We start from the raw sequence: 24,989 nt of genomic DNA on the forward strand, positions 1-24,989 counted from the left end.
CTCATGTCTTCCCGTTAGGTATTAAGAAAAGGGTGTTATCTCTTTGATATCTTCAAGATTGTTTGATTGAGTATGGCACAAAGGAGAAAATAAAACGTGTCAGGTTTTGTTTATCTGATGTATTGTTTCCTCATAAATTATAACCTGAGCCAAAACTTAACTTGACTTGAAAACCCTTGTCTGGCTATCCACAAGTGGAAAAATCTTCAGATCCTCACACAAGCACACGATTTATAAAATATAATAAAAATAATATTATAAAAATATACTGTGTGAACAAAATGGCCAGAGTCATAATATACATCCGGTATCATTTCTGAGTATATTACACAAATCGGGTTGTGTACATACACTCACTGAGCATCTTTTTATTAGGCACACAATACTAATACCGGGTAGAGCCTCATTTCTTTGTGGCTTGGATTCCCCAAGATGTTGGAAACGTTCCTTTCAGATTCTGGTCCATGCTGCAGATTCCAGAGATGCACTTTCTCCCGTTCTACCACATCCCACAGATGTTCTACTGGATTCAGATCTGACTGGAAAGACCAGTGAACTGGTCGCCATGTTCGTGAAACCAGTTTGAGGCGACTTTTTCTTTCTGACGTGTTCCATTATCATGCTGGAGCTGTTAGAAGATGCGTATTCCATTTCCTAATAAACTGCTCAGTGAGTGTGCATCCAATATATACCAGTTTTGAATGTCAAAGATGAATGCTCTGAGCAATGCTGAGATCTTGCTGCACCCCCACAAATGACTAATTTTAAAACCACTTAAAATATGTATGTGCCATATTCATGTGTTGTCAGTTCTATTGAAACTCTCTGTACGCTGTAACATTACAATTTCCCTTCACTGGAACTAAAAGACTCGAACCCTGTTCCAGCATGACAATGCCCCTGTGCACAAAGCCCCTGAGCGCCATGAAGCCATGGCGTGTTAAGTTGGAGTGGAAGAACTGGAGTGTCCTGCACAGAGCCCTGACTCTGATGAACTGGAACAACGTCTGAACCCCAGACCTCGTCACTCTTACATCAGTATCTGATCTCACTATTGCTCTTGTAGCTGAATGATCACTAATCCCGCTCCAACATCTAGTGGAAAACCTTCACAGTAGAGTATAGCGCAGTATAACAGCAAACACTGTGAGAATACATCTGAAAACCAGTACACATGGACGTGATGCTTAGATGTTCATAAACTTTTTGACCCCTAGCGCAAAATTTTGTAGTCACATGACCCACCATAATCCCCCCCGAGGCAGCATTTTGTGCTATTCTATATTTAACCTGGCTGGCTATTTAAAATGTTACTGTTCTACATGCTTTATAAGCACAAACCACAATATACCAAAAGCATTCACTATCACAGACTGCATCAGTTGTGGTCAGAGCCTGAGGCATAATTTTCAGCCTCCGAAATCTGTATGTGATTTTCATCTGAGGTTGCAGCCTGCTTAAATTGTACCTACTCCATATTGTGTTTTAGGTTCACCTTCTGGTTATTGCCCTGCTAAACCTCTTGGAAATTCTGAAGCTTTTTTTATAATACAAAGTAGTTTCAGGCTGTTGCATTTTACAGGAAATAAAGCTAGAAAATCATTATATATATGAGAGAGAGAGAGAGAGAGAGAGAGAGAGATAGATAGATAGATAGATAGATAGATATTAATTTAATGACGTTATGTATAACAATTTCTGATGCTGTGTACATGATGTGGTTTAGAATAGAAATCTCTCAGAGAAATGAAATATATATAAATTTCTTTGTCAGAAAGACGGTGTCATGATTTCCCCGGTTTACATCAGTGGCGTTCATGAGAACTTTACAGTAGACGACACATTCACAGAGACAAGGCAAACATTAGACTGTATCTCACATCAATTGTCCTCATGTTCCTACTGAAAATAAAACACTGGTGTTGAAACAGACGTATCAGTTTATAGAGTCAGTGCGGCTAAAATCCTGGAGGGTATTTGTCAAGCCTTTTTCTGTTTACTATTATGATACAGATACTTGTGTCTGTCTGTTTGTTTGTTTGTTTATTAGACAAATTGGACATGCACACGTGCTCCAGAAAAATATCCTTATTAAAATCTGTTCTAATCTCTGAAAGGCATTTTAGAAAAACAGTGCCATCTACAGAGTCTTTTTCAAATTAGCCCAATTTCACAAGGAGCGCACGTACACACACGTACATTTGTTCACACTTACATACACACACCCACAACCACACCCACACACACACACACAATGCACAATGAATGAAACTCAGACATTGTATTTGTAAGAAATCTGTTTTTAAAATATTAGAAAGCAGGATTTTCAAAAGCAAGAATATCAAATCAACATATATTTAACAATCATTTTACATTTCTTCGACAATACCTTTGATTTTGATTCTCATTCATTACATTGACAGAAAATGTAATCAGTTGTTCCGGGTACATTTGTTAAGCCTATGAACTCATTTGGTTAAAGTAACTTTTAACCCAGACACAAAACAGCCGTGATTCATTTGGCTCCTTCTCTTCGGTAAAAGCTCCAAGAAGCTTGTGCAACATTCGAGTTACGCCCTTCAGTAGAGCACTGAGTAAACTAAACTTGATGAGGAAGGTTTTAGATCTTTGTTATTGAGAAACCCCCAGAGCAGATCAGTCCAGTGTCGGGGATATTGTTAATAAAACACTCCCCTCTCACCATCCCTGAATTTATTCTAGCCGTACAAAGTGTCGGTTTTGCTGTGATGTGGTTTTTGTCTGGGGTGTAAGCACGAGGTCAGGGCTTTCAATACATCACAATGTTTACTTACAGCCTCACACTGCCGGAGCGGATGACGTTAAATAATTACGTCAGACGCAGCGGCGTTAAATCATTACGTCACTACGCTGGAGTGGCGGTGCAAACTATTTGTTGACAGGATCGCTCTCATACTTCAACAATACTGCAGTTATTAACTCATGTTTATTGTTTGAGAAATGATCATAGACACCCCACATCTGGAAGGAAGATTTCTGTGATGTCACCTTCATCAAGAGATTCATTTCAGGTTCTCAGTGTGCTCTGTAAACCGTCGCCACCCTGTTGTCTCAGTCTCTTACACTGTCGGGCTTGCTTCGTATATTAATTGCATAAAGCCCTGAGAGTTAGACTGCTTTTTATCTGCGAAGTGGCGGCCGTGTCGTGTGTCCTAAGCTTGCTGCTCTTCTTGAGAGCTGAGAACAGCTGGGCTCGGGTCTGTGGTGCCGTAGGAATGGTGGTGGCTGACCTCTGCACGAGACTCGGAGGCAACTTCAGGGCGCAAAACCTTGGGAAGGTACACCTGCAAGAGACAAACCTATGGTTAAGAGCACTATAGGATTTTGGCAAAAACAAACAAAGAAGCTTGTTGAAGCACTTGGGAAGATTTATTCTGGTAAAAGGGAAATTCCAGCTGTCATGAGATAGTGAGAAGAACAGCACACTTTCATCACAATGCTTTTCATTTCACAGCAACGAGAGAGAGAGAGAGAGAGACATAGAGAGACAGAGTGAAATATATATATATATATATGGAGAGAGAGAGAGAGAGGAGACAGAGAGAGAGACAGAGAGAGAGTGAGAGCACAATGGAATCAATTAACTAATGTAGGTGGGAGCTTACAGAGCCAGTGGAACTTTCTGAAGTTGCATCAGGGTCTTCATCTTCATCCTTAACCTATTCAGTATGTGAGCACACACACACACACACACACACACACACACACACGATTCAGGAACACTGGATAATGCAAACTGCTGCGTCTTGCTTTTTGTGTTATAAATATATGGTGGCTTGAAAAATCTATTCACATTACAATAAAAAAAAAAAAACTCATTCTAACTCTAGACTTAGCTCTGGACTAAAATTTCCCATTATGGAAAAATATATCTGTTTTTGCATGCATCTCAAAATGATCATATATTTTCAACAACAGCTTTATCCTGATCAGACTCACAATGGATCCAGAGCCAAACCTGGGAACACATGACATTCATTATGTAAGGAAATCACGCCTAACGAGCAACATTTAAGATGTACAGTATTCAGACAAACTGACTGGGGTTTGTTTTTTTTTTCAGCACAAAGCTTGGCCTTTACCCAATGTGATTTTAGCTTAGATTATAAGGATGAAAAGCAGTTGGTTTTTCCCAGGCCACCACACATACTTGTGCTTTGTAGCAACAAATCTTAATCATGAACTATTCCTTAGAGAAAAAGGGATTGTTTCAAACAAATGATTGATTGCTGCAGAAGAGACCTTTTTTCCCCCTGCTGTGCTAAAAATATCCACATGAAAATAATCTTACGACATAATTATGAGGACTGAAGTATTTGAAGTGGCCGAAGCAGGTGTAACCGATGCCAATGAAAATGGTCACACACAGAACCACCAACGTGAAAAGAGACGTGGCAGCCATGAAGCCTGGAAAACAACACACATACAATTAAAATATGCTAAAATGGTCTAACAGGTTAAAAATGATACGTATCTGTGGTTTCTTTTCACCTGTCTTCAACAGCGAGAAGAAATAGAGCCAGAATAGACAGATGATTGGTGCTGCAAGGGCTTGATTGACAGCTCCCAGGTGCACCTGTCGGTCCAGATGGGCAGGTAGGTAGGTGAAGTACAGGTTGTGTTTGTCCACCAGGTGCTTTAAGGTTATATACAGGAAACCTGCACATGCACACAGACACTGTATTTGTAAAGCCGGACACATTTGTTTCTTGAGTGTGATGTAGGGAGTAAGTCCAAAACTAGTACAAGACCTGAGATCCGGTCTTAAGCAGGTTCCCTTTCCACGGATTATCCGACAAGCTGCTTCTACAACTCAAAATTCACCTGTGATAAATTCAGTTGACTGGACGCTTTTAATCTGAATCGTCCAGAGATCTGGGGAAGAGAATGGAGATACGGTCCCCTCCAAAAGTATTGGAGCGGTAAAGTCGACTGTACTGTTTTTGCTAGACACTGAAGTCATTTGGGTTTGAGATCTACAGAAGAATACGAGACGTCAGATCGGAATTTCAGCCGATGTTTACATCTAGACGTGTTCGACAACTTCGAACATGAACCACAGAACCATGCAGCTTTGGTGCGAGCAATTGTGAGTGAGCAAAAGTACTGGAACGCGCAGATTTCAGTTAAATTCCAGTTAATATTCGGTTGCATAAATCTGTATATCGTGATGCGTATCATGTGTCACAGAAATGCCTCTCTCTTCGTGACATGTTTTGTTAAATCGCCCACACTTAATCCACTGATGAAAAAAGACTGAATTCTTTGGCCTTGATATCGTGCGTGGTTCTGCAGACAAGAATGGGAGAAGGTCCATAAATCACAATGTGTCGAGATTCATCAAACCCAAGAAGACTTGAGACTGTAATCATTTTTTGTGTGTGTATGTGTGTGTGTGTGTGAGAGAGAGACAGAGAGAGAGAGAGTGAGAGAGATATTTAGGGATTGTATGTTTAATAAATGTAGAAACCTGAGATTTTTCATGGAAAATTTTAATTGGTTGATTTAAAAGCAGACACACACACATCCACCAACCCAATTTTATCTTGTACCTGGCATCATTTATTTTAAAGAGGAGTTGCAAAATACTCCTCCATGGATGGATGAAGGGACTGTGAACAGGTAGGACTTTTGCTACGTGGCAGAAAAAAATAAATAAAACTGAGCCGATTTTAACTTAAATTACAAGTGGCAGCCATGTAATGCTGACCCATCATGACTGTCTGGCCACAAATGATGGTCCACAAACACAGTACCTACCTAATGTCATACACTCCTCCCAAAAAAAGCCAAGCACAAAGAGTTATTTATTCAGGTTCTCTGTAATGCAATACGTGTGCAGGAATCTGCAGAACGATAAAAATAAAAAGAGATGTCATCTGGTAGATGCTCATCCACACTGTCCTTTCCAAATTGTGAGTTAAAAGACAAGTAGAAGCTGAAGTGTGTCTATATCTAACAGCATGTCCATAGGAAAGAATAGTATAGAGTGTCTTTACTGTCATTTTATACTGAATCTTGAATTGCTTTCTTACTGGATGATAGATAGATAGATAGATAGATAGATAGATAGATAGATAGATAGATAGATAGATAGATAGATAGATAGATAGATAGATAGATAGATAGATAGATAGATAGATAGATAGATAGATAGATAGATAGATAGATAGATAGATAGATAGATATGCTTTATTCATCCCAAAGTATCCATCTATCTATCTATCTATCATCCAGTAAGAAAGCAATTCAATATTCAGTATAAAATGACAGTAAAGATACTCAGCACTATTCTTTCCTATGGATGCTCGTTCGATGTACAGTATGCATGCACATTTAGCCTTTTTTATGATTACAAATATATATTACACATTTATTACTTGCTTATTAAAATCAGTTACATGCTTATTAATGCCATCTACAAATGCTTATGCCCCAGTACCTGAATCTCTACTGCCTGTGATTGTATAAATAAGTTGTCATCAACACTTGACAAAGAACTTGATAGTAAATTGTTTTGGGCCATAACGTGAATGTTGGCAAATTAATTCTAATGGCGTGGGCCAAAAAGAAAAATTGTAATCATTCCACATCTGTTTATAAGTACACTCCTCCCAGCTGCCCTTGATTATCCTTACAACTGCTTTGATTAGTACAATTACAAGGGCGATATCATTATGATTATGGACTATTATTTTTTCACAGGTTTTTAAAGCTGTGCACAGCCAAAGGGCTCTTACAGTTTATTTGTTTATCCATATAAATGCACAGATCTAACGATGTGCAAAGGGATAGGCAGAAGATGTTAACTATTGTGATTAACAGGAATTGTCTGAGCCGAACACATTCCTCATCTCATAGTGCTTCACAACTGCAGTCATTGGTTTCAGAAAAGATTTGTTATGTAAAGTGTGTACTTCTCTTACCGAAGGGTGCTATAACAGGACAGGTGATGCTGTAAGCCATGATGACCGTGAAGACGCACAGAGTCCAGCCGTACATTGCTCCGTATTCAAACTGGTATGCCTGATTCTTCACAGAACAACCAGAGCAAAATTTAATACAGAAAATACTTTACAGACAAAGAAAGATCAAGGTATAATCTAGTTTTTTATTTAATGCTTTATTTGTAGCATCTTGTGCAAATCATGCATGTCTTATCCTGATGTTCTAAATACTGCAGATTCATTTGAATTCATTATTTTATCAAATAAAACATAAGTCACACACGTACCTGTTTAACATATTTTCTCTCTGCAGCAGAACTTGCAAGAGCCATGCGTACAGTATAGAGCAATAAACTCGGCAATCTGAGCAGCTCCATCCCGGAGCCTACCAATGCAGCAGCGATCACATAATTCACAAAGAACGCACCCTGATCTGGTAGAAACACACACCTGTGGCAAAGAATGAGAATCATCTCTTATTTTTGTGTAGCATACTTTAGTAGTCTAACACAAAGAATACATGAATAAAATAATATTAAGACGATTAAGTCAGGTAAAGGTGACATGATGGAAAGAGCAGAGAACACGAGCGAAACTTACTCGAATCTCAGCTTCCGATCTGACTGAGAATCAAAGAGCCAGCGGAAAAACACATCTAAACTGGGGGGGGGAGAAATGATACACAATAATGTAAAGAAATTTATATTTTAATAAAAAAAAACCTTCATGAGGTTACTAATGAGAAGGTAATAGATAAATAGACAGACAGACGGACGGACGGACAGACGGACAGACGGACAGACAGACAGACAGACAGACAGACAGACAGACAGACAGACAGACAGACAGACAGACGAACAGCCAGACTGATAGAGAAATAGACAGACAGACAGACAGACAGACAGATGAATAGATAGACAGACGGATAGATAGACAGACGAACAGCCAGACTGATAGAGAAATAGACAGACAGACAGACAGACAGACAGACAGATAGATAGATAGATTCCAAAGGGAAATTTACAAAATAATAATAATAATACATAATTATATAAGGAAGGATTGGGGAGGAGAGGAAGAAAGAGAAGAGAATATATATCAAATATAATAAATAAAATTAAACTGAATAAAATAGAACTGAATAAAATAGAACTGAATGCAGTTGTATTGTAATGTAAGAGAGAATAGAATAAAATTCTGTATGTAACAGGTGTAAATGACCTGCAGTAGAATATAAACACTAACCTGGTGAGGCCCAGCGAGGGCAGGATGAGCACCATAAAGAGCAGGAAGATGTAGAGCTTGTACATCATACTCATATTCTCACTCGACCTGCATGCACAGATTACAAATGGCTTTCTGCACATCTAATTGTGTGTGTGTGTGTGTGTGTGTGTGTGTGTACCTGGTCCAGTGGGACTCCAGCAGTGTAGAGTAGTAGACTATAGTGGGCAGCAGTGCTGAGAAGGACCACAGGAGCAGAGTTGGGAAGAACTGACTGATAATAGCACTCTGGTAGGATCAGATACACAACAGCCGTTACTACAGTGTACATACAGTGGAACACTAACGCTAGAAAGGCGTGTGTGTGGGTGTGGGTGTGGGTGAGCGTGAGCTACAATGCAGTTGTGCAGTCACACACATTTAGGTAGTGGATGGGTTTTGTGACATTGAACTTGTCAATGGTAGAGATGACTATGGAAGGAGTGGTGAGGAAGAAGAGCAGGATGAAGAGTAAGGTGTTCAGCAGCAGAACTCGAGCCCACCACACCCAGCGTGGCATGGACAGGTTCTCCCTGAGAGAGAAAATGACATCATGACATTACAGAAAAGCCATATAAAACAGGATAAAGTACAAGAGGAGGTTAATAATTATACCAGTAGATGTTATTCGGATGAGTCGCATAGCTCACGCTCCACTGTTTTACTTTCAGCAGTTCGCTACTGGACGAAGGCTGAGGCTCTCTATGACAGCAGCATGATATTTCTCTCACTCTTCCCATTTCCTGAGACCCAGCTCCACATTGAAGAGCATTGAAATCCTTCAGAATGCTGAGTTAGGATGAGAGAGAGAGAGAGAGCAGGAGGAGACAGCACGCATATTGTAATCATAAATTCCTTCTCCGCAGATCTCGCAGCTCATAAATATTTTAATACACTTATAAATGCAGACTGCTGTCAGGACAATTGTTCAAAAATGTAAAGCTTTCGATCTCGGTGCGGTTAGAAAACACACAATGCATTCTCACTGATCTCATCTCCCTTTGTTGGGTTTTATCCTTCAGACTGTCCGCAGCAATAATATACTTCTGTTAAGCAGATCTGAATGTTTTTATAGCACTATTTAATTCATCACTATTTGAAAATGTCTAAATGACTGGACAATAAATCTGAAAAGCAAATAATAACTTTCATTAAACATGTTTATGCAATTATTTGTCCAACAGCAACTGGAAAAATCACTGTCCAGCAGACAGAGCTGCCTGCGTGTGAGTAAAACACACATTATATAGAGAAAAACATGACTGTTTGGTGGTGTATCATGTTTAGGGCCACTGTTTAAAAAATAAAAATAGATTTTGAGAATAAAATTGTGTATAAAGCCATAATATATTGAGATAATAATCATAAGGAGGGAAAAGCTGCAATATTTTGCATGTGCATCCGATATCCTGACAAATAAGTCAAAATAATTTAAGAATAAAGGTGTAATAGGTTATTTCAAGAAAAAAGGCAGTGTATTAAGAAATTATTTTAATTAATTTTAATTAAAATATTATTTTAATATATTAATAAATTGCAATATTTCAAGAATAAAGCCGTAATACTATTAGAAAACGGCTATAAGAGCAAGTCTGTGTTAAAAATGAGGTAGTGGTTTTACAATTCAATGAAATCTCAATCTTCTGGTGCACTAGCACTGGGTTATTATTAGTATTAAAAGAAATTAATTGTTTATTTAAAAGAAAGAGCCACAAGAATTTGAAGGATGCTAACAAAGATGACCACCATGACACTGATGATAACAACTAAAGAAGAAGAAGAAGAAACCTTGCATATCCCAGCTTGTTAGAAAGCTGAGGTCAGAGTTCAGGGTCAGCCCTGATACAGTGCCCCTGTAGCAGACAGAGCTTGGGCTTGAACCTCTGACCTTCTGATCAGTAACCCAGCGCTTTAACCGTAGAGCCTCCAGTGCGGTGTATAAGTGCAGAGTAACAGCTGTAACTCTGGTGCACTCAGTACAGTAATTGAACACACAGTGCATTATGGCATATGGACTCGCCATAAGGCTTGTGCTGATGGTTCACGTGCCATAATGCACCGGGGACTTGATGCAGGACGTGCCGGTGTTCCATTCCATCGAGATCGATAATTTTGATTCTCACTGGCTCCTGTGCAACTGTACACCCTCTTGAAAAGGCATGCTAATGTGACTGTCTGTCAAATCTCCATCACCCAAAGAGACAATAACTGCATCAAACCCTCAACATCCCTCAATTTAATACACAACAACCTTATGACAGATATATTTTATTTTTTAAACAGCAGCCCTTCATATGTCTTCCACTGAATTCAATTCAATTTATTTGTACAGCACCTTTGACAATGGACATTGTCTCAAAGCAGCTTTACAAAGGAAGAGAAACAGAAATTATTAAACTAAATTATTAAACTATTTTATCCCTAATGAGAAAGTCTGCGGCGACGGTGGTGAGGAAAAACTCCCTGTGATGATATGAGGAAGAAACCTTGAGAGAAACCAGGCTCAGAAAGGAACCTCATCCTCATTTGGGTGACACTGGACAGTAAATAAATTTTAAAAAATGTTCTTTCTACAACAGCAACCAAGAGCTCATGAGGAACTATTAGGTCAGTGTAGTTTCTGAGTACATTATAGACACTAATTCCTTGCTGTCACAAGCTGACCGATGTAATGGCAGACCCGTGATGGTGTGAAAGTCCCCAAGTGGCTCTGTCCATGACTGAAGCACACTGTATAGAAATTTCGGGCAACTTTTACAGATAGAGCCTTAATTTGTTCAGTTCACCAACAGACACTGTTAAATGAAGACTTACTACGCAGCCATGGACTCAGTCTGGAGTGTGACGAAAGCCATTCCCAGTGGACGCTGCACATTATTCTCCTCATGCCTTCTCAATTCTTCATCGAACTGAGCCACCTGAGAACTATAGTACTCTATAGCATCAATCTGGACATCATGCACACACACACACAGACACACACACAGACACAAACACACATACATGTTATTTCCAGTCTCAGCTCTTTGTAAAGTAAGGTAGGGTTTGTATTGGAACATTATAACATAAAATGGTCTAAAGAAGTTATTTTGTTACCCCTTTACACCCTTGGCACGGGCAGCAGATGCAGAGATGCCCACAAGGCCGGGGGTTGATGAGTTCCTGCTGCCCCTGGGAGTCCAGGATCTTGCGGTAATACAGCAAGTTTTTCTCTGCTCGCTTCCTGTGTACGATCATCAGACAAACTCACCTGAATCATTTTCTATTCCTATCAGGAACATTGTACCAGCTAAAAAAACTAGACTGTAATGCAAAGCGTAACCTTTTCCAGCACATTACTGAACTGGGGCCAAAGTATTATATTCATCATATCCTAATTTTTTTTTTGTCTGAGGGAGTGCATGCATGGGTCATTTATGTAAAAAAGATAAACAGTAACTGTTGTGAAAGGTCACTGGGACGAGGATGTGATAAAAAAAAAAAAAAAATAACAGAACATTACAGCAAAATATTTGCAGCAAAACAGTGAGGACTGAGTATTGCATTAAAAAATAAAATAAAATAAAATACTTACTTTTCAGTTGACAGGTACATCAGCTTAGTCACATCGTAGCATAAACGAACATCCTTTACCTCACAGGATGGGTATGCCTCTCTACATTTAAAATAACAACAATAATAATAATAACAATAATAATAATAATAATAATAATAATAATAATGAAGGTGTGAAACAAAAGACAATCATAACAGCACTAACATTTTCAAGCTTTAATAAGCCACATGGTATTTATTGCTATTTTTTGAAATGACTGGAGAAAGAGAAATAAACGAGGCTCTCTCGAGATGCCGAGCTATTTACTGGCAGATGCTGAAAAGTTTTTGCACTTACGTAAAATGAATCCTTAAACTGTCTTCGCTGGCGGTGGGAGGGACAGAGCATACAAACAGCGTTGTTCTAGCCTGGGTGAAAGAGAAAAATGCAGAACTAAAATGTTAACTAAATCCATGTCTTTGTGTGTGTGTGTGTGTGTATGTGTGTGTTTGTGTGTGTGTATACACTCACTGTCTCTCTTCTGGTTCCTTTCATTAGTGAGGTGTGATGTCTCAGCAGTGCCACCGTGAGGACGAGATACACAACTGCAAACACTGTGTGCAACCAAAGCAGATTATCCCTAGGAAAAAGCGACGAAAAACACACACTCGACTCTTCAACCAAGTATAAAATTATAGATGGAATTATTCTATTATATTCTATTACAGAATTATTCTATAAAAGATTCCTCCTGTAGTGCTCCATCAATGCAAATTCAAGATCGTGTTGCTTTCAAAAAAAAAAAAAAAAAAAAAGTCTTTTTCCAGAGACATGTGGCTTCTGTACAACTATCATAAACAAATCGAGACAAGCTTATGAATTCTGTTAGGACACAATGTTAAGATTATGAGCCCTTTTGGAGATCCATCACTTTGCAGAGTTTGGAAATGTTTTTTGTTCTTTTTTTCATTTGGATTTAAAGTGCTCATGCAGCTTTTTTTTTATTTTTTTTTTATTAAAACCACAGTACTTGTTCGAATAAGTTAAAAGTTAGAGAGATTAACCTCTGGCCAAGCGGCATTCATCTGACAGTGCTTAACAAGGACACTGTGTTTGATGGTCGATTGAGTATCATTCCCAGACATCACAAACCGGCACGTACTGTCCCTGATGATGTGTTGTCTGCAGGTTCATGGCTTTAAGGTTCTCCGTCTCAACCTCATGCTCTCATGGCCTTCCTGCTTTAAATATAGCTCTCAGGTCAGTGTATTTCTGGGCTGTGTGAGCTGCTGCATGACATGGCAGGTATCTAGGCGGGTGACTTCTAACAGGATTACTGTCACCGAAGGACAAAAGGCAGACTGCATTTACAGCCGTACATTGCTGAGCTTCAACACTGCATTTGAGAGAAGGTCATAACTTGTCTTTTTATGACCTCCGACTAGGAAAAAAAAAAAAAAACAGAAAACAAATTGGAATTCCTGCTTGGGAACTGGGAAAGTCCGGAGTTCAGCGAGTTCGCCAGAGCTGAATGACAGTAAGCAAAACAGCACTTCTCATCTGTAAGTGAGTCATGCTGGATATACACGTATTTGCTTCAAATCAATCACAGTAAGGATGTATGAGCTCGTTATTACATTTGACTCATTACACTTAGCTTGGTCGCTATATATTTTTCCCTACTTTGTAGGTTAAATACACAGAAGTAATGTAATTTGTAGTTCTTGGCTTCCCGCAATAAAAGGGTTGAATTTGTTTCACTCTTAGGTGATGAATTAACACAAGACGGAACAGGTTACGAAATGTTTCTGCTCTTCGTAAGTGGTTTACATTGGCCCTTTACATATCGTTCTAATACAATCGATGCTGTTCGCGTAGGAATGTATTCAGCGAAGGGATAAGTGGCTATAACGAGGCTTTAATGGCAAAATTGCATGCTCCATATTCAGATCTCAGGCATAATTACAGAATTAAGCGCTATTCAGAAGTGGCGCAATCTAATGCATATCGTATTCGTTACAATAGAGAGCATATGTGCATGTGTGTGAGAGAGGCATGAAGCGCATGATGGCCTGAACATGAACACCTAATGGGGTAAGAATAACATTCTTACGACGATTCATTCATTCGTTTATCTTCGGTGAGCGCTTTATTGAGGTCAGGGTGGATCTCAGGAACACTGTGTGTGAGGTGGGAATACACCCTGGGTCAAACACCAGTCCATTTTTATGACACAAAAGCAGTTCACTGCATGTCCTACTGTTTATTGTTGCCTATGTGTCCTAGAAAAGCTGAATCTGAATAGCAGGTAAACGTTCACACCTAGCGGCAAGCCATCCTCATACATGTTTTTGGACAGTGGGAGTAAACCAGAAGACCCAAGCAAACACACATGTAGAACATATGTGAGATCGCAGCACCTCCACATGTGACGAGCGGCATGATGAATGATTTTACACTTTAGGAAACGTAATTATGTAATCTCTCTTTCTCACACACACACTAGCCAACTTACCCATTCTCAAGATTTGCGATGGTTGTTCTGCCAAAACTGTAGGGGTCTTTCCCTGTAACACAACAGATTTCAGTCATGTATTGCTGTCAGTTCACGCACGCATGCACACACACACACACACACACACACACCAGATAACCACAGATGCAGATGCTTTTCCTGTTTTCCAGCCATTTCCTTCGAATTAGATCCCTAAATAGTTTCTAATTAGATCAAGTGTTTTTCAAGGGCAATTCCATTATTAACACACCCAAACGTTATTTCAGACATTTCTATATAAGGAATTAAGACACAGCTTCTTACACACTCAAAGGAAAAAGGAAATAAAGTAGCAAAGTAGAGATTTCTATAGATTACATAACCGCTAACATCCTGTCTACTTAGATCAAATTATTCACATCTTCAACTGCGTGATGCTGAATCTAGTATGAGTGATTGCAATCAAAACTGTGTGTGTGTGTGAATAAACAGGCGTATTACACACCCAGCAGGTTTCCAGACAGATTGACTGGAAGGATGACAGAAACAGACAGCACACAGACGATGAGCAGGAGAACAATAAGATGACGCTGGAATGACAGGTAGTGCACAGCATCCATCCCACACCTCTCTTTCACCATTGTTTGACTGCAGACGTGCGCACACACACACACACACACACATAAATCTCCCTCCAAAGTTACCCAACCAGGTTGGATTTTCTCAGTTTGTAAATGACACTATGACTCATGATTCATGAATATTGCTTGATCTGATATGAAAACACACAAAGGAACAGTGTGTAACATTACAGGACTCACTCCATGGTGATGATGAAGGTCAGCCAAGAAAATAATCCCTATGAGAAAGTAATAGGACATCACACACATACATCTACATAACGAGGATGATGATGATGATCGTAGTGTGTTTACACAGAGAGAGAGACAGACAGACGGATGGACGACACTCAGACTCACCCTCTCGTGCTCGCTCTCCTCAATGGACATGAATGATGTCATCCTACCATAACGCCGTTTAGAAATCTCATTAAACCTGCAATTGCCAAAAGTCATTACTTTGATTTATTTGAAGCAGCATAAGAGCCAATTATACGCACCATTAAACCTTATTTAGTCCCCACATTACTTTATTCTACATTTTATATGCAATTAATATATAATTCACACACACCTATATCTATTTTATATACAGTATATGTATTGTGTATACATACAGTGTATATAAAAACTAGCCAATTGTAGTAGATTTATACTGCAAATGTGGATCAGTCTTAATCTGCTCTTAAAAGATCTCAGTAACTAAACCCACTAAAGTGGGCACATTCGCTGCAGTCCAAATCCGAGTGTGATTTGTACCAGTACTCTTCCCTCTAAAGTACTGGTCTGGTTTCAGACTGGCTTGATTCTATCGAACCCTGCTGCATTTGTGTTTATCTTACATCATCACAAACACGCATGGAGAACATAACGTGACTAGTTCTTGTTTTTTGGTGCTATTATGTGCAAAAACGTTCCACGACGTTCCTCTATCGCTCATGCTACACATGTGTTGTGGAAACTAATGCGCTGATAGTCATCGGCTTGCGCAGGTTACTTTGCTGGACAAGTGCAGACCTGAGCTCAAATTCACAGGAATCTTCCAGTGCAGCTGTACTCTCACTACCTCCTACAGGTACTCTCGGGTTGCGCTTCCCGCTCCACATGACAGCTTTCATGTGAAACAAGCTCTGTTCCAGACTAAACTGCCAGTGTCCAGATTCCCAACAACCAAAAAAAATCCTGCTTTCTGTTTTGTATATGCACAGTGTCGTATTTTTGCATATTTGCCATACTACATGCCTACAACATGTAATATAAGTCAATAAGAACATGCGGATCATTACATTTACTGAAGGAAAACGTTTATGCAGCATCATCCATGTGGAAACAGTAACAGCTGTAAAATTTGTGGTTGTGCCACAAACTGCAATCAAAAGCTTCTGATGGCTGCACATCAGACTTTTAGATCATTGTGGAGGAATCAAGTCCTGACACATTTTACTAGAGTTCATCTCAGGACCTTGGCTAGGCCACAATAAAACCATAATTTTGGTTTCTTTTTAGCTGTTAAGAGCTGGACTTGCCCTTGTGCTTTGGATCATTGTCTTGCTGAATAACACAACTGCATTTGAGCTTCAGATCACAGACTGATGTCTGGACATTCTTCTATCTAACTATCAGTTAGGTGACAATTAGCTTTCAAGCAGTTGGTTTTGTCTTTCAATAAATAAAAACTGATTATAAAAAATTATATTTTTATTTATTTATTTATCTATTTAAGATAACTTAATAGCCTCCTGGTGGTCCAGCAGCAGGATCCCGCGCTCTCATTGCTGTGGTCTGGGTTCGATTCCCAGGCAGGGCGCTAACACAGTCACTGAAGAGTTAACTGCCCAAGCCCAGATTACATGGGAGGGTTGGGTCAGGAAGGGCATCTGGTGTAAAACCTGTGCCAAACTGAAACCTGTGGACCAAACGATCTGCTGGGGTGACCCCAAACAGGAAGCAGCTGAAAGAACAACTCAAGTTAATCTTAATCTTATATGAAATGTTGTGTGACAAATATGCAAAATTATAAGAGACCAGGAAGAGTAAATACTTTTTTTCATTTCAGGGTAAAAAGATATAAGATTTACACAGTATTGATACACACCCTTCAGCTTCAGCTACTAGCGCAATTCTCCCATAATCCCAGAGTTTCTTCCGGATACAGGAGAAGACCAGCAGCAGCACCTGTGGAAATGCACAATTTAGAGTCATAACTTTGCTTAGGATAATCATGATGCCCTTGTGACTCTTAAACACACAACCCTTGAACACACAAACTCTTAAATACACAGCATTTGTGTACAATGGCTATAAAGTCTCTGACACTTTATGGCAGTGTGATAAGTTCCAGACTGAGACAATGCCACAATGTCACCAAGCTGTATGTTTAATGGGCTGTTTGCTTGGGTTCAGGCCGCAGGTTCAGGTTCAGAGACCGGGTTGGTGATTGAGGCTACCAGGTTTGACTTAAATACATTGTGGTATTTTAATTTTCTCTGAAGCACCAACCTCAAACTGAATCATGAATCATCCCCCCATCTTATTTCACAGTCAGGATTTACGTAGTTTTGATTGTATGCAATCTTTCCTTTCATCAAAAATACAGATGGTCAAACAGTTTGGTGGTATCGAACCACAACACATGAGTCAAGCTGCACTTCCCATAACACATACAATGACGTGATGGATTTTGTTGACTGTTCTCAGGAATGGATTGTTTTTTGCAATTTTGTCTGGTTGTGGTGTTGTTTATGTATAAAGGTTGATGTTGAAACACTGAAATGCTAGGAATCAACTCACGAACTAGCATATGACTATTACTCAGACAATAGTCTATTAATCTTCCCTTTTTCCTGCACGCTTTTCAGGAGAGAGGCGAGAAACTCACTATGAAGACGATGAAGTCGAGCAGCAGAACGACAGGCACGCCTCCGAAGTTCACGCCCATCAGCACCGTGTTCTGGGTGGCACTGAAGCAGCTGTTGTGCGAAGGCGTGGTGTTTACCACCAGCGTGGTGGACCTCTCCCACCACGGTGACGCCATAGAGACTCCTGAAAAGAAGGATGAAGCTGTAAGATTGCCAGCTCTGGGTCGATGTTATGCACTAGGAGAGCTATCATTATTATTTTATGTATAATGGTATAATAACTGCACAGTTCTACAGCATCACAATTACCACAGCACTCAATGACACAAGACAGCAGAACTATTAGATATTATTTGTATATTAGATTTGTATTTTTATATGTAGTTGTCTCCAACCTGCCCAATTGTTATTATAAAAACATTTCCAGGCGAAAAGATCAATCTGGCCATGCTCTCAGGGTGTCTCTCTCTCTCTCTCTCTCTCTCTCTCTATCAATCACAGCAACACTAGGCAATCACAGATGTCTGTTAGCTCACGCGTGAGGATATGGGCAGACAGAACTTCTCCGAGTGTGTTACACTGCCCCCTGAACCTCCATGAGCAGCAGTTGGAAATGATGCAGTCAGCTGAAATCTCATACCGCAGAGGAAGTAGGTGTCTGCCTTCACACGGTTTGGTTGCTGTTGTGTGATAGAGAGGAGCTGCTTAATAGGTTTCTATATCTAACTTAGCTTAAATACAGTACACATTTTAAACAGCAGCTACCAATTATAGTAAAGGTGAAGGAGCTTCCTAAAGATCTAAAGTAAACATTATTAAACAAATTTTGATGGGAAAAAGCTACCGAGACCTTTTCTGTCAGTACAATTCTTTCAATAATATGCAAGAGGAAAGTTCCTGGAAACAGGTCTAATCATCCCAGGCAAAGATTTCACACCAAATTCTCAGACCAGTGATAAAGCAGGTAAGAGAGAAGCCAGCGGTCAGTGAAAAAAAGAAAGTGTTGCAGGACGACCTGAAAAAGCAGGAAAGAACGGCTACGCAGAGAACAATAAGCAACAAACTGCTAATAATAGTCTCCTGAACCTCATGCAAAAAACAAGCACAAAGATGTCTCAAATTTGCACACGAGCCTTTAAACAAAAAAAAAAACAGTCCTGAGTAATAATTTAGCCTATCATTTTTGGAAAAAAATCAGCATTACAGAAGGCGTTACATGGCATCAAGTAGAGATATTCGAGAAGGATTTAATCTCATTGGCCAAGAAACTGAACATGTGGAGATGATGGATGTTTTTAACAAGACAACTCCAAAAACACAGTCTAAATCACTCAAAACTGGTGTTTGTATGACCTAGATAATTTCCCAAACCTTACTTTTGGAGCATTTTTGAAATGAATCCAGCAGAGAGACCAGAGTAGCCTTGGGGAATGAAAGATTTGCCAAAACAAAATCCTTTTGCCACAACAATGCACACGTAATGCTAATTACTCCTTACTCACAGTCTCAAAGTTGTTATTATCAACAGAAAAACAAGCATTGAGTCTCTTATGCTCATGCTTCAAAACTTTTTGTTCATATCTATAAGTACAAAGTGAAGAGACATTGTGTGTAAATATGAAGTGGATATATGCACTGGAAGTATATTAAATGACAAACAATCATTTCTGAATACTAATTTCCCCTCACTGTTACATTGATCAGGCATAACATTATGACAACCTGCCTAATATCGTGTTGGTCCCCCTTTTACTGCCATAACAGCCCTGACTTTTCATGCACTGTGTATTCTGACACCTTTCTATCAGAACCAGCATTAAGTTCTTCAGCAGTTTGAGCAACAGTAGCTCGTCTGTTGGATCGGATCACACTGTCCAGCCTTCACTCCCCACGTGCATCAGTGAGCCTTGGTCGCCCATGACCCTGTCGCTGGTTCACCACTGTTCCTTCCCTGGACCACTTTTGATAGATACTGACCACTGCAGACCGGGAACACCCCACAAGAGCTGCAGTTTTGGAGATGCTCTGATCCAGTGGTCTAGCCATCACAATTTGGCCCTTCATCAAACTCACTCAAATCCTTACGCTTGTCCATTTTTCCTGCTTCTAACACATCAACTTTGAGGACAAAATGTTCACTTGCTGTCTAATATATCCCACCCACTAACAGGGGCCATGATGAGGAGATCATCAGTCTTATTCACTTCACCTCTCACTGCTCATAATGTTATGGCTGATATGTGTGTACATACTGTGTATGTAGTACTTATTTCATGTGTGGTATATAGTCATATGTTAATACCAAACGAACTACACACTTTAATCATCATTATGTACAGGCTTGAAGAGTTGCACAGGCAGCACTTGAGTGTCTCTGATATCTGATTATTTTCCTTGAACAATATAAATTCCAACTAAGTGCTGTAATAAATCCAGCGCCACCTTCTGACCACCATCTTTTTTTCCCCAGATGATAAATGACACCTGTTGACTCTCTGTTCCTGACCAGGTAAAATGCCTGCCATCCTTTCTGACACCTGGTTCTATTTAAAGCATGGCTACGATTATTCCCGAGATCTTCCAAAGTGTCTGCGTGCTGGAGCTTCAGTGACGTCATTCATGCAGCAACGACACACAAAGAAGCTTTCATACATTTCCACGCAAGCTTCCATGTTGCACAGGTGGAGAAGCAGGACAGAGAAGCTGCTTTCTGATGACTAGGACGACTCATGAAAATGAAACTTTTAGATTATTACCAAATGTTTATTTTTATCCTTTTATTTATTATATAGCTGGATGAGTCTAATCACTACAGGAACTGAGTCCATGGTTTTATTAATAGGTAGATAAAAGACAAGCACTCGATTTCTAGTACTACACTTTACAAAGATCTGGAAAATGATTCTTGCTCTAAACTACAACATAGCTGGAAAGCACAGGTAGCAAAAACGGCTCTTTTTGATCGTGTAACAAGATTTATGCGCTGCCTTTATAACAGCTCAAAACACTGAAGCTGCATTAACCAGTCAAAAGGTCGAAGTAGATTATCTGATGCATCACTACAGACATATTTGTTAAATGACTGAACATACAAGAGGAAATCCCAGCTTGGGTTCAAATGTGAACACAAGATGTCTTTGATGCCCTCTAGTGGATGGCTGTGGAACAACTCTAACCCCGCCTATTCCCATGTTAGTGAATGGGAAAAGACCCAAACACACAAGTTACATCAACACAAATCCTTCACTGATAACAGCTGACATGGAGATCTCCCCAAATATTTTCCTTACACATTAATGTTTCCTTTTAAAGGAGTTATGAGAATAATTAATAGGGTGATTGAAAGCATGTCTCATGAACGTACACATACTGTCTAACACAAGCTCTAACACAAAGCCATGTCCAGTTCTGCTCTGACAGACCCTCGGTGGAGGAGTTCCTCTCAGCTTCTCTGCTATGTTGCTCATAGTGCCCGAGTTAACATGTTGTATTGACATTATGATTATAGTGAGTGAGCGAAGTGATAAACCAAGGCAGCTAACAATAACTAAATTATAATATAATACTGCCTGTATGACCTTAGCTTTACACCTCAATATACAGCAAAAACTTGTATATTGAGTTGTTCTTAAGTTAAATTATTATCATAAATATAAAAGCCCCTGAGCTCCATGAAGACATGGTGTGTTAAGGTTGGAGTGGAAGAACTGGAGTGTCCTGCACAGAGCCCTGACTCTGACTCAACCCCACTGAACACCTTTAGGATGAACTGGAACACCGACTGAACCCCAGACCGCTTACAACATCAGTGTCTGATCTCACTAATGCTCTTGTAGCTGAATGATCACTAATCCCCACAGACACGCTCCAACATCTGGTGACAAGCCTTTGAAGAAGATAGAGAGTGAACCTGGAATAAATCTGGAATGTGGTGTTCAACAAAGACATATAAATGTGAAGGTCAGGTGAACACAAACCTTTGCCCATACAGTGTACCTTACCTTACCTTACCTTACCTTACCTTACCTTACCTAACCTAACCTAACCTAACCTTAGCTAATACTTAAAGTAGCTTGGTAAATTTCTTAAAGCAGAGCGTTAAACACCCCCCCTATCCATTCATAAGAGTAAATTACCGCAGGTGTCCATGTGAACCTCTTATATATACACTCAGTTCAAAGAAACCCCCTTTTTCAACTGTTATATTAGCGTGCTCCAAAAGCATGTCATCATACAGAAAAATATTTCTTGCTTTTCAGACATGGGCTGAAGTTTCCTCTCATTCCGGTGAAATGACAGGAGAATGTAAACTCCGCCTACCTGTGAATAAGTGTGCAAACATGTATGAATGGTGGCCTGTGATGGACCAGTGTATAGGCCTTTTCTTCCACATAATGACCACCATTCCCAGAATAAGCTGTAAACCTCCTACAACCTTAACTCTACTCAAACTGCAGAGCGCAGGAGTCTTTTACATTCAAGGCAATTTTCACTACAGTGTAATGGTAGCTCAAGTGGTTAAGGCTCTGGGCCATTGACCATAAGATCGGGGTTTAAGCCCCAGCACCGCCAACTGCAACCATTGGGCCCTTGAGCAAAGACCCCAACCCACCCTGCTCCAGGGGCGCTGCATCATGGCTGACCCTGCACTCTGACCCCAAACCCCCAAGGATGGGATATGCGAAGAAAGAATTTCACTGTGCAGTAATGTATACATGACAAATAATATAACTGGCAATAACTAACATGAATTTCAGAGTTTTTTAGTATTCGGTTTGTCTCCTTTTTGCTTTAATGACACTGGAGTTGCATGAACTCCACACATTTATGTAAAACCTCATGATCCATTTGAGATCAAATCAATCAGTGTCGTCTGTACACACGCTTAAACAGAAGAGATTAGACATGAGGAAAGTCTGAGTCTTGAATAATAAACGTTAAATAAATATTACTTTCTTTGCTTTGAAAAATTTCAACATTCTAAAACCTGCTGTTTCTTTCCAGTTTAATTAAGTTCTAAATTATAATATTACCTGATAGCAAGCAATGTTGGGTTTCAATGGATACTGAGAGGGAGCAAGAGGAAGATAATATGTATATTGTCTATAAAGTGAGGTGATTATATTCCCTCCCTGTCCATTTTATTAAGAACATCTGCACATTTATCCAGTTGCAGCAGCACAAAATCATGCTTCAGTTACAGTTCACATCAAACATCAGAATGAGGAAAAAGTCTGATCTCTCTGACACTAACTGTGGCATGGTTGCTGGTGTCAGATGGGATGGTTTGAGGTTTTCAGAAACTGCTGATCATCTGGAATTTTCACACATAACAGTACACAGAATGGTGCGAAAAACAAAAAACCTCCTGTGAGAACGATCTTCAGGCTGAAACACAGTGCTGATGAGAGAGATCAGAGGAGAATGATCAGACTGGACTGAGCTTACAGGAAGTGTTTAACAACTCAAATAATCACTCTGTACAACAGCGATGAGCAGAAAAGCAGACTCTTACTTCATTCTCATGTCTGATGTGGACATTAACTGAAACTCTTGATCTTTAGCTGCATGATTTTACGCACAGCATGAGTGCGCACCTGTTCCTAATAAAGTGGATGGTGAATATATACAGGAACACACTGATCAGCAATAACATTGAGAGGTGAAGTGAATAAGACTGACGATCTCCTCATCATGGCACCTGTTAGTGGGTGGGATATATTAGACAGCAAGTGAACATTTTGTCCTCAAAGTTGATGTGTTAGAAGCAGGAAAAATGGACAAGCGTAAGGATTTGAGCGAGTTTGATGAAGGGCCAAATAGTGATGGCTAGACCACTGGATCAGAGCATCTCCAAAACTGCAGCTCTTGTGGGGTGTTCCCGGTCTGCAGTGGTCAGTATCTATCAAAAGTGGTCCAAGGAAGGGACAGCGGTGAACTGGTGACAGGGTCATGGGCGACCAAGGCTCATTGATGCACGTGGGGAGTGAAGGCTGGACAGTGTGATCCGATCCAACAGACGAGCTACTGTTGCTCAAACTGCTGAAGAAGTTAATGCTGGTTCTGATAGAAAGGTGTGACCAACATAATATGAGACAGGTGGTCACAAAGTTATGCCTGATTGGTGTAACTATAGTATGATGTCATTTCTAACCACACTATCCTGAGGGCGTCCTGAACGTTTCGAGATGTTGTGAAAGGGTTGTGAAATGTAACGTCTCAGGGATAATTAACACAACATATGCAACCGCCCTTTCATTAATCTGCAGCCATGTGTCTTCTGGATCTTCTGGGAGTTTACAGAACATATCACACCAGCTTCAGAAACTCTGAGATGATGCAAATGCAAATGATGTGAAATTCATCCAATCATCAATATAATGCTGTGTGAAATCCAGAAACAATGTCACGTGGGAATAAATCTTAACTTTATACACGGTAGATGAAGTGAAAACATGCTGTATGTCATATGACATATGGCAGCAACCCCTTTCATTTCCTTTTCCTTAGATAATAGACGTGTTTAAAAAAAAAAAAAGTGTAAATAATGTTTACTCCTAAATATAAGGTTTAAACCTGAGGTCCTACCAGCTGTATTAACAGAGCAGTACTGAAGTTTCCTATTGTACAGCGTGGCTAATAGCTCAGCACTGATGCATAAACCGGATGAGTTCATGTGAAAAAAAATAATTAAAAAAAACCTGTCATTTTACAAGCTATGTAAACACTTGGTTTTATAATAAACAAGCGCGTGCCTCATGATAAACAACACAGAAAAACAAACCTCAGCTCGGTCCGTTTCTCAACTCCTAAACCCGCACTGTAGTCCTCAGTGTTGCTCTCTCCTGTCTGTGAACCGAAAACAACACACACACATCCGCGACACCGCAGACATTTTACGGCGCCGGACGCGTAGTGAAAGACGTTCCACTTCAAAGCTGTTACATTTCCCACCCGTATTTCGTCAGACCCCGCCTCCTGGTTTACGATAGAATTTCAACACTTGCTCAAGGATTGGCTGAGTTGTACTGCGCTGACCAATCCGGGAGTAGAAGGCGGAAAACGGGTAGGCCAAATAACTCTGCTTAGTCAGGAAGATTACTGAGTTTTTCCCGTCCAAGCTTTTCAGCGAGGTTTTTCTTTCAGCCCTGAAATGTTAGTCATGGGCCCTTGTATCACACACACACACACCCATCCGGCTTATAAGAGCCTTTTAACAGTGAGGAAATTAAA

At 39.9% G+C, this 24,989-nt stretch overlaps 1 protein-coding gene across 4 annotated transcripts; it reads right to left on the reverse strand.

Moving 5' to 3' along the window:
* Positions 1-2,279: 2,279 nt before the first annotated feature.
* tmem63a (transmembrane protein 63A) lies at positions 2,280-24,699 on the reverse strand. 4 transcript variants are annotated; one of them, XM_058417731.1, is made up of 24 exons: positions 24,541-24,686; positions 18,293-18,436; positions 17,777-17,940; positions 16,994-17,073; positions 15,259-15,334; positions 15,100-15,137; positions 14,784-14,926; positions 14,300-14,351; positions 12,316-12,424; positions 12,142-12,212; positions 11,824-11,904; positions 11,346-11,472; positions 11,064-11,197; positions 8,865-9,038; positions 8,629-8,782; positions 8,392-8,498; positions 8,232-8,318; positions 7,587-7,646; positions 7,274-7,436; positions 6,966-7,071; positions 4,531-4,698; positions 4,331-4,446; positions 3,645-3,698; positions 2,280-3,323 (listed from the first exon to the last, which is right to left on the reverse strand). In XM_058417731.1, the coding sequence occupies exons 3-24, from the start codon at positions 17,930-17,932 to the stop codon at positions 3,192-3,194; spliced, it is 2,388 nt and encodes a 795-aa protein (XP_058273714.1). In that variant the 5' UTR covers positions 17,933-17,940; positions 18,293-18,436; positions 24,541-24,686; the 3' UTR covers positions 2,280-3,191. The 4 variants fall into 4 exon arrangements, 3 of the variants coding, with proteins under 3 accessions (XP_058273714.1, XP_058273713.1, XP_058273715.1); XM_058417730.1 differs by lacking the exon at positions 18,293-18,436 and having other exon boundaries at positions 24,541-24,699; XM_058417732.1 differs by lacking the exons at positions 17,777-17,940; positions 18,293-18,436; positions 24,541-24,686 and having other exon boundaries at positions 15,259-16,849.
* Positions 24,700-24,989: the final 290 nt, after the last annotated feature.

This window comes from Hemibagrus wyckioides, linkage group LG19, assembly GCF_019097595.1.
Source record: "Hemibagrus wyckioides isolate EC202008001 linkage group LG19, SWU_Hwy_1.0, whole genome shotgun sequence".
NCBI lineage: Eukaryota > Metazoa > Chordata > Actinopteri > Siluriformes > Bagridae > Hemibagrus > Hemibagrus wyckioides.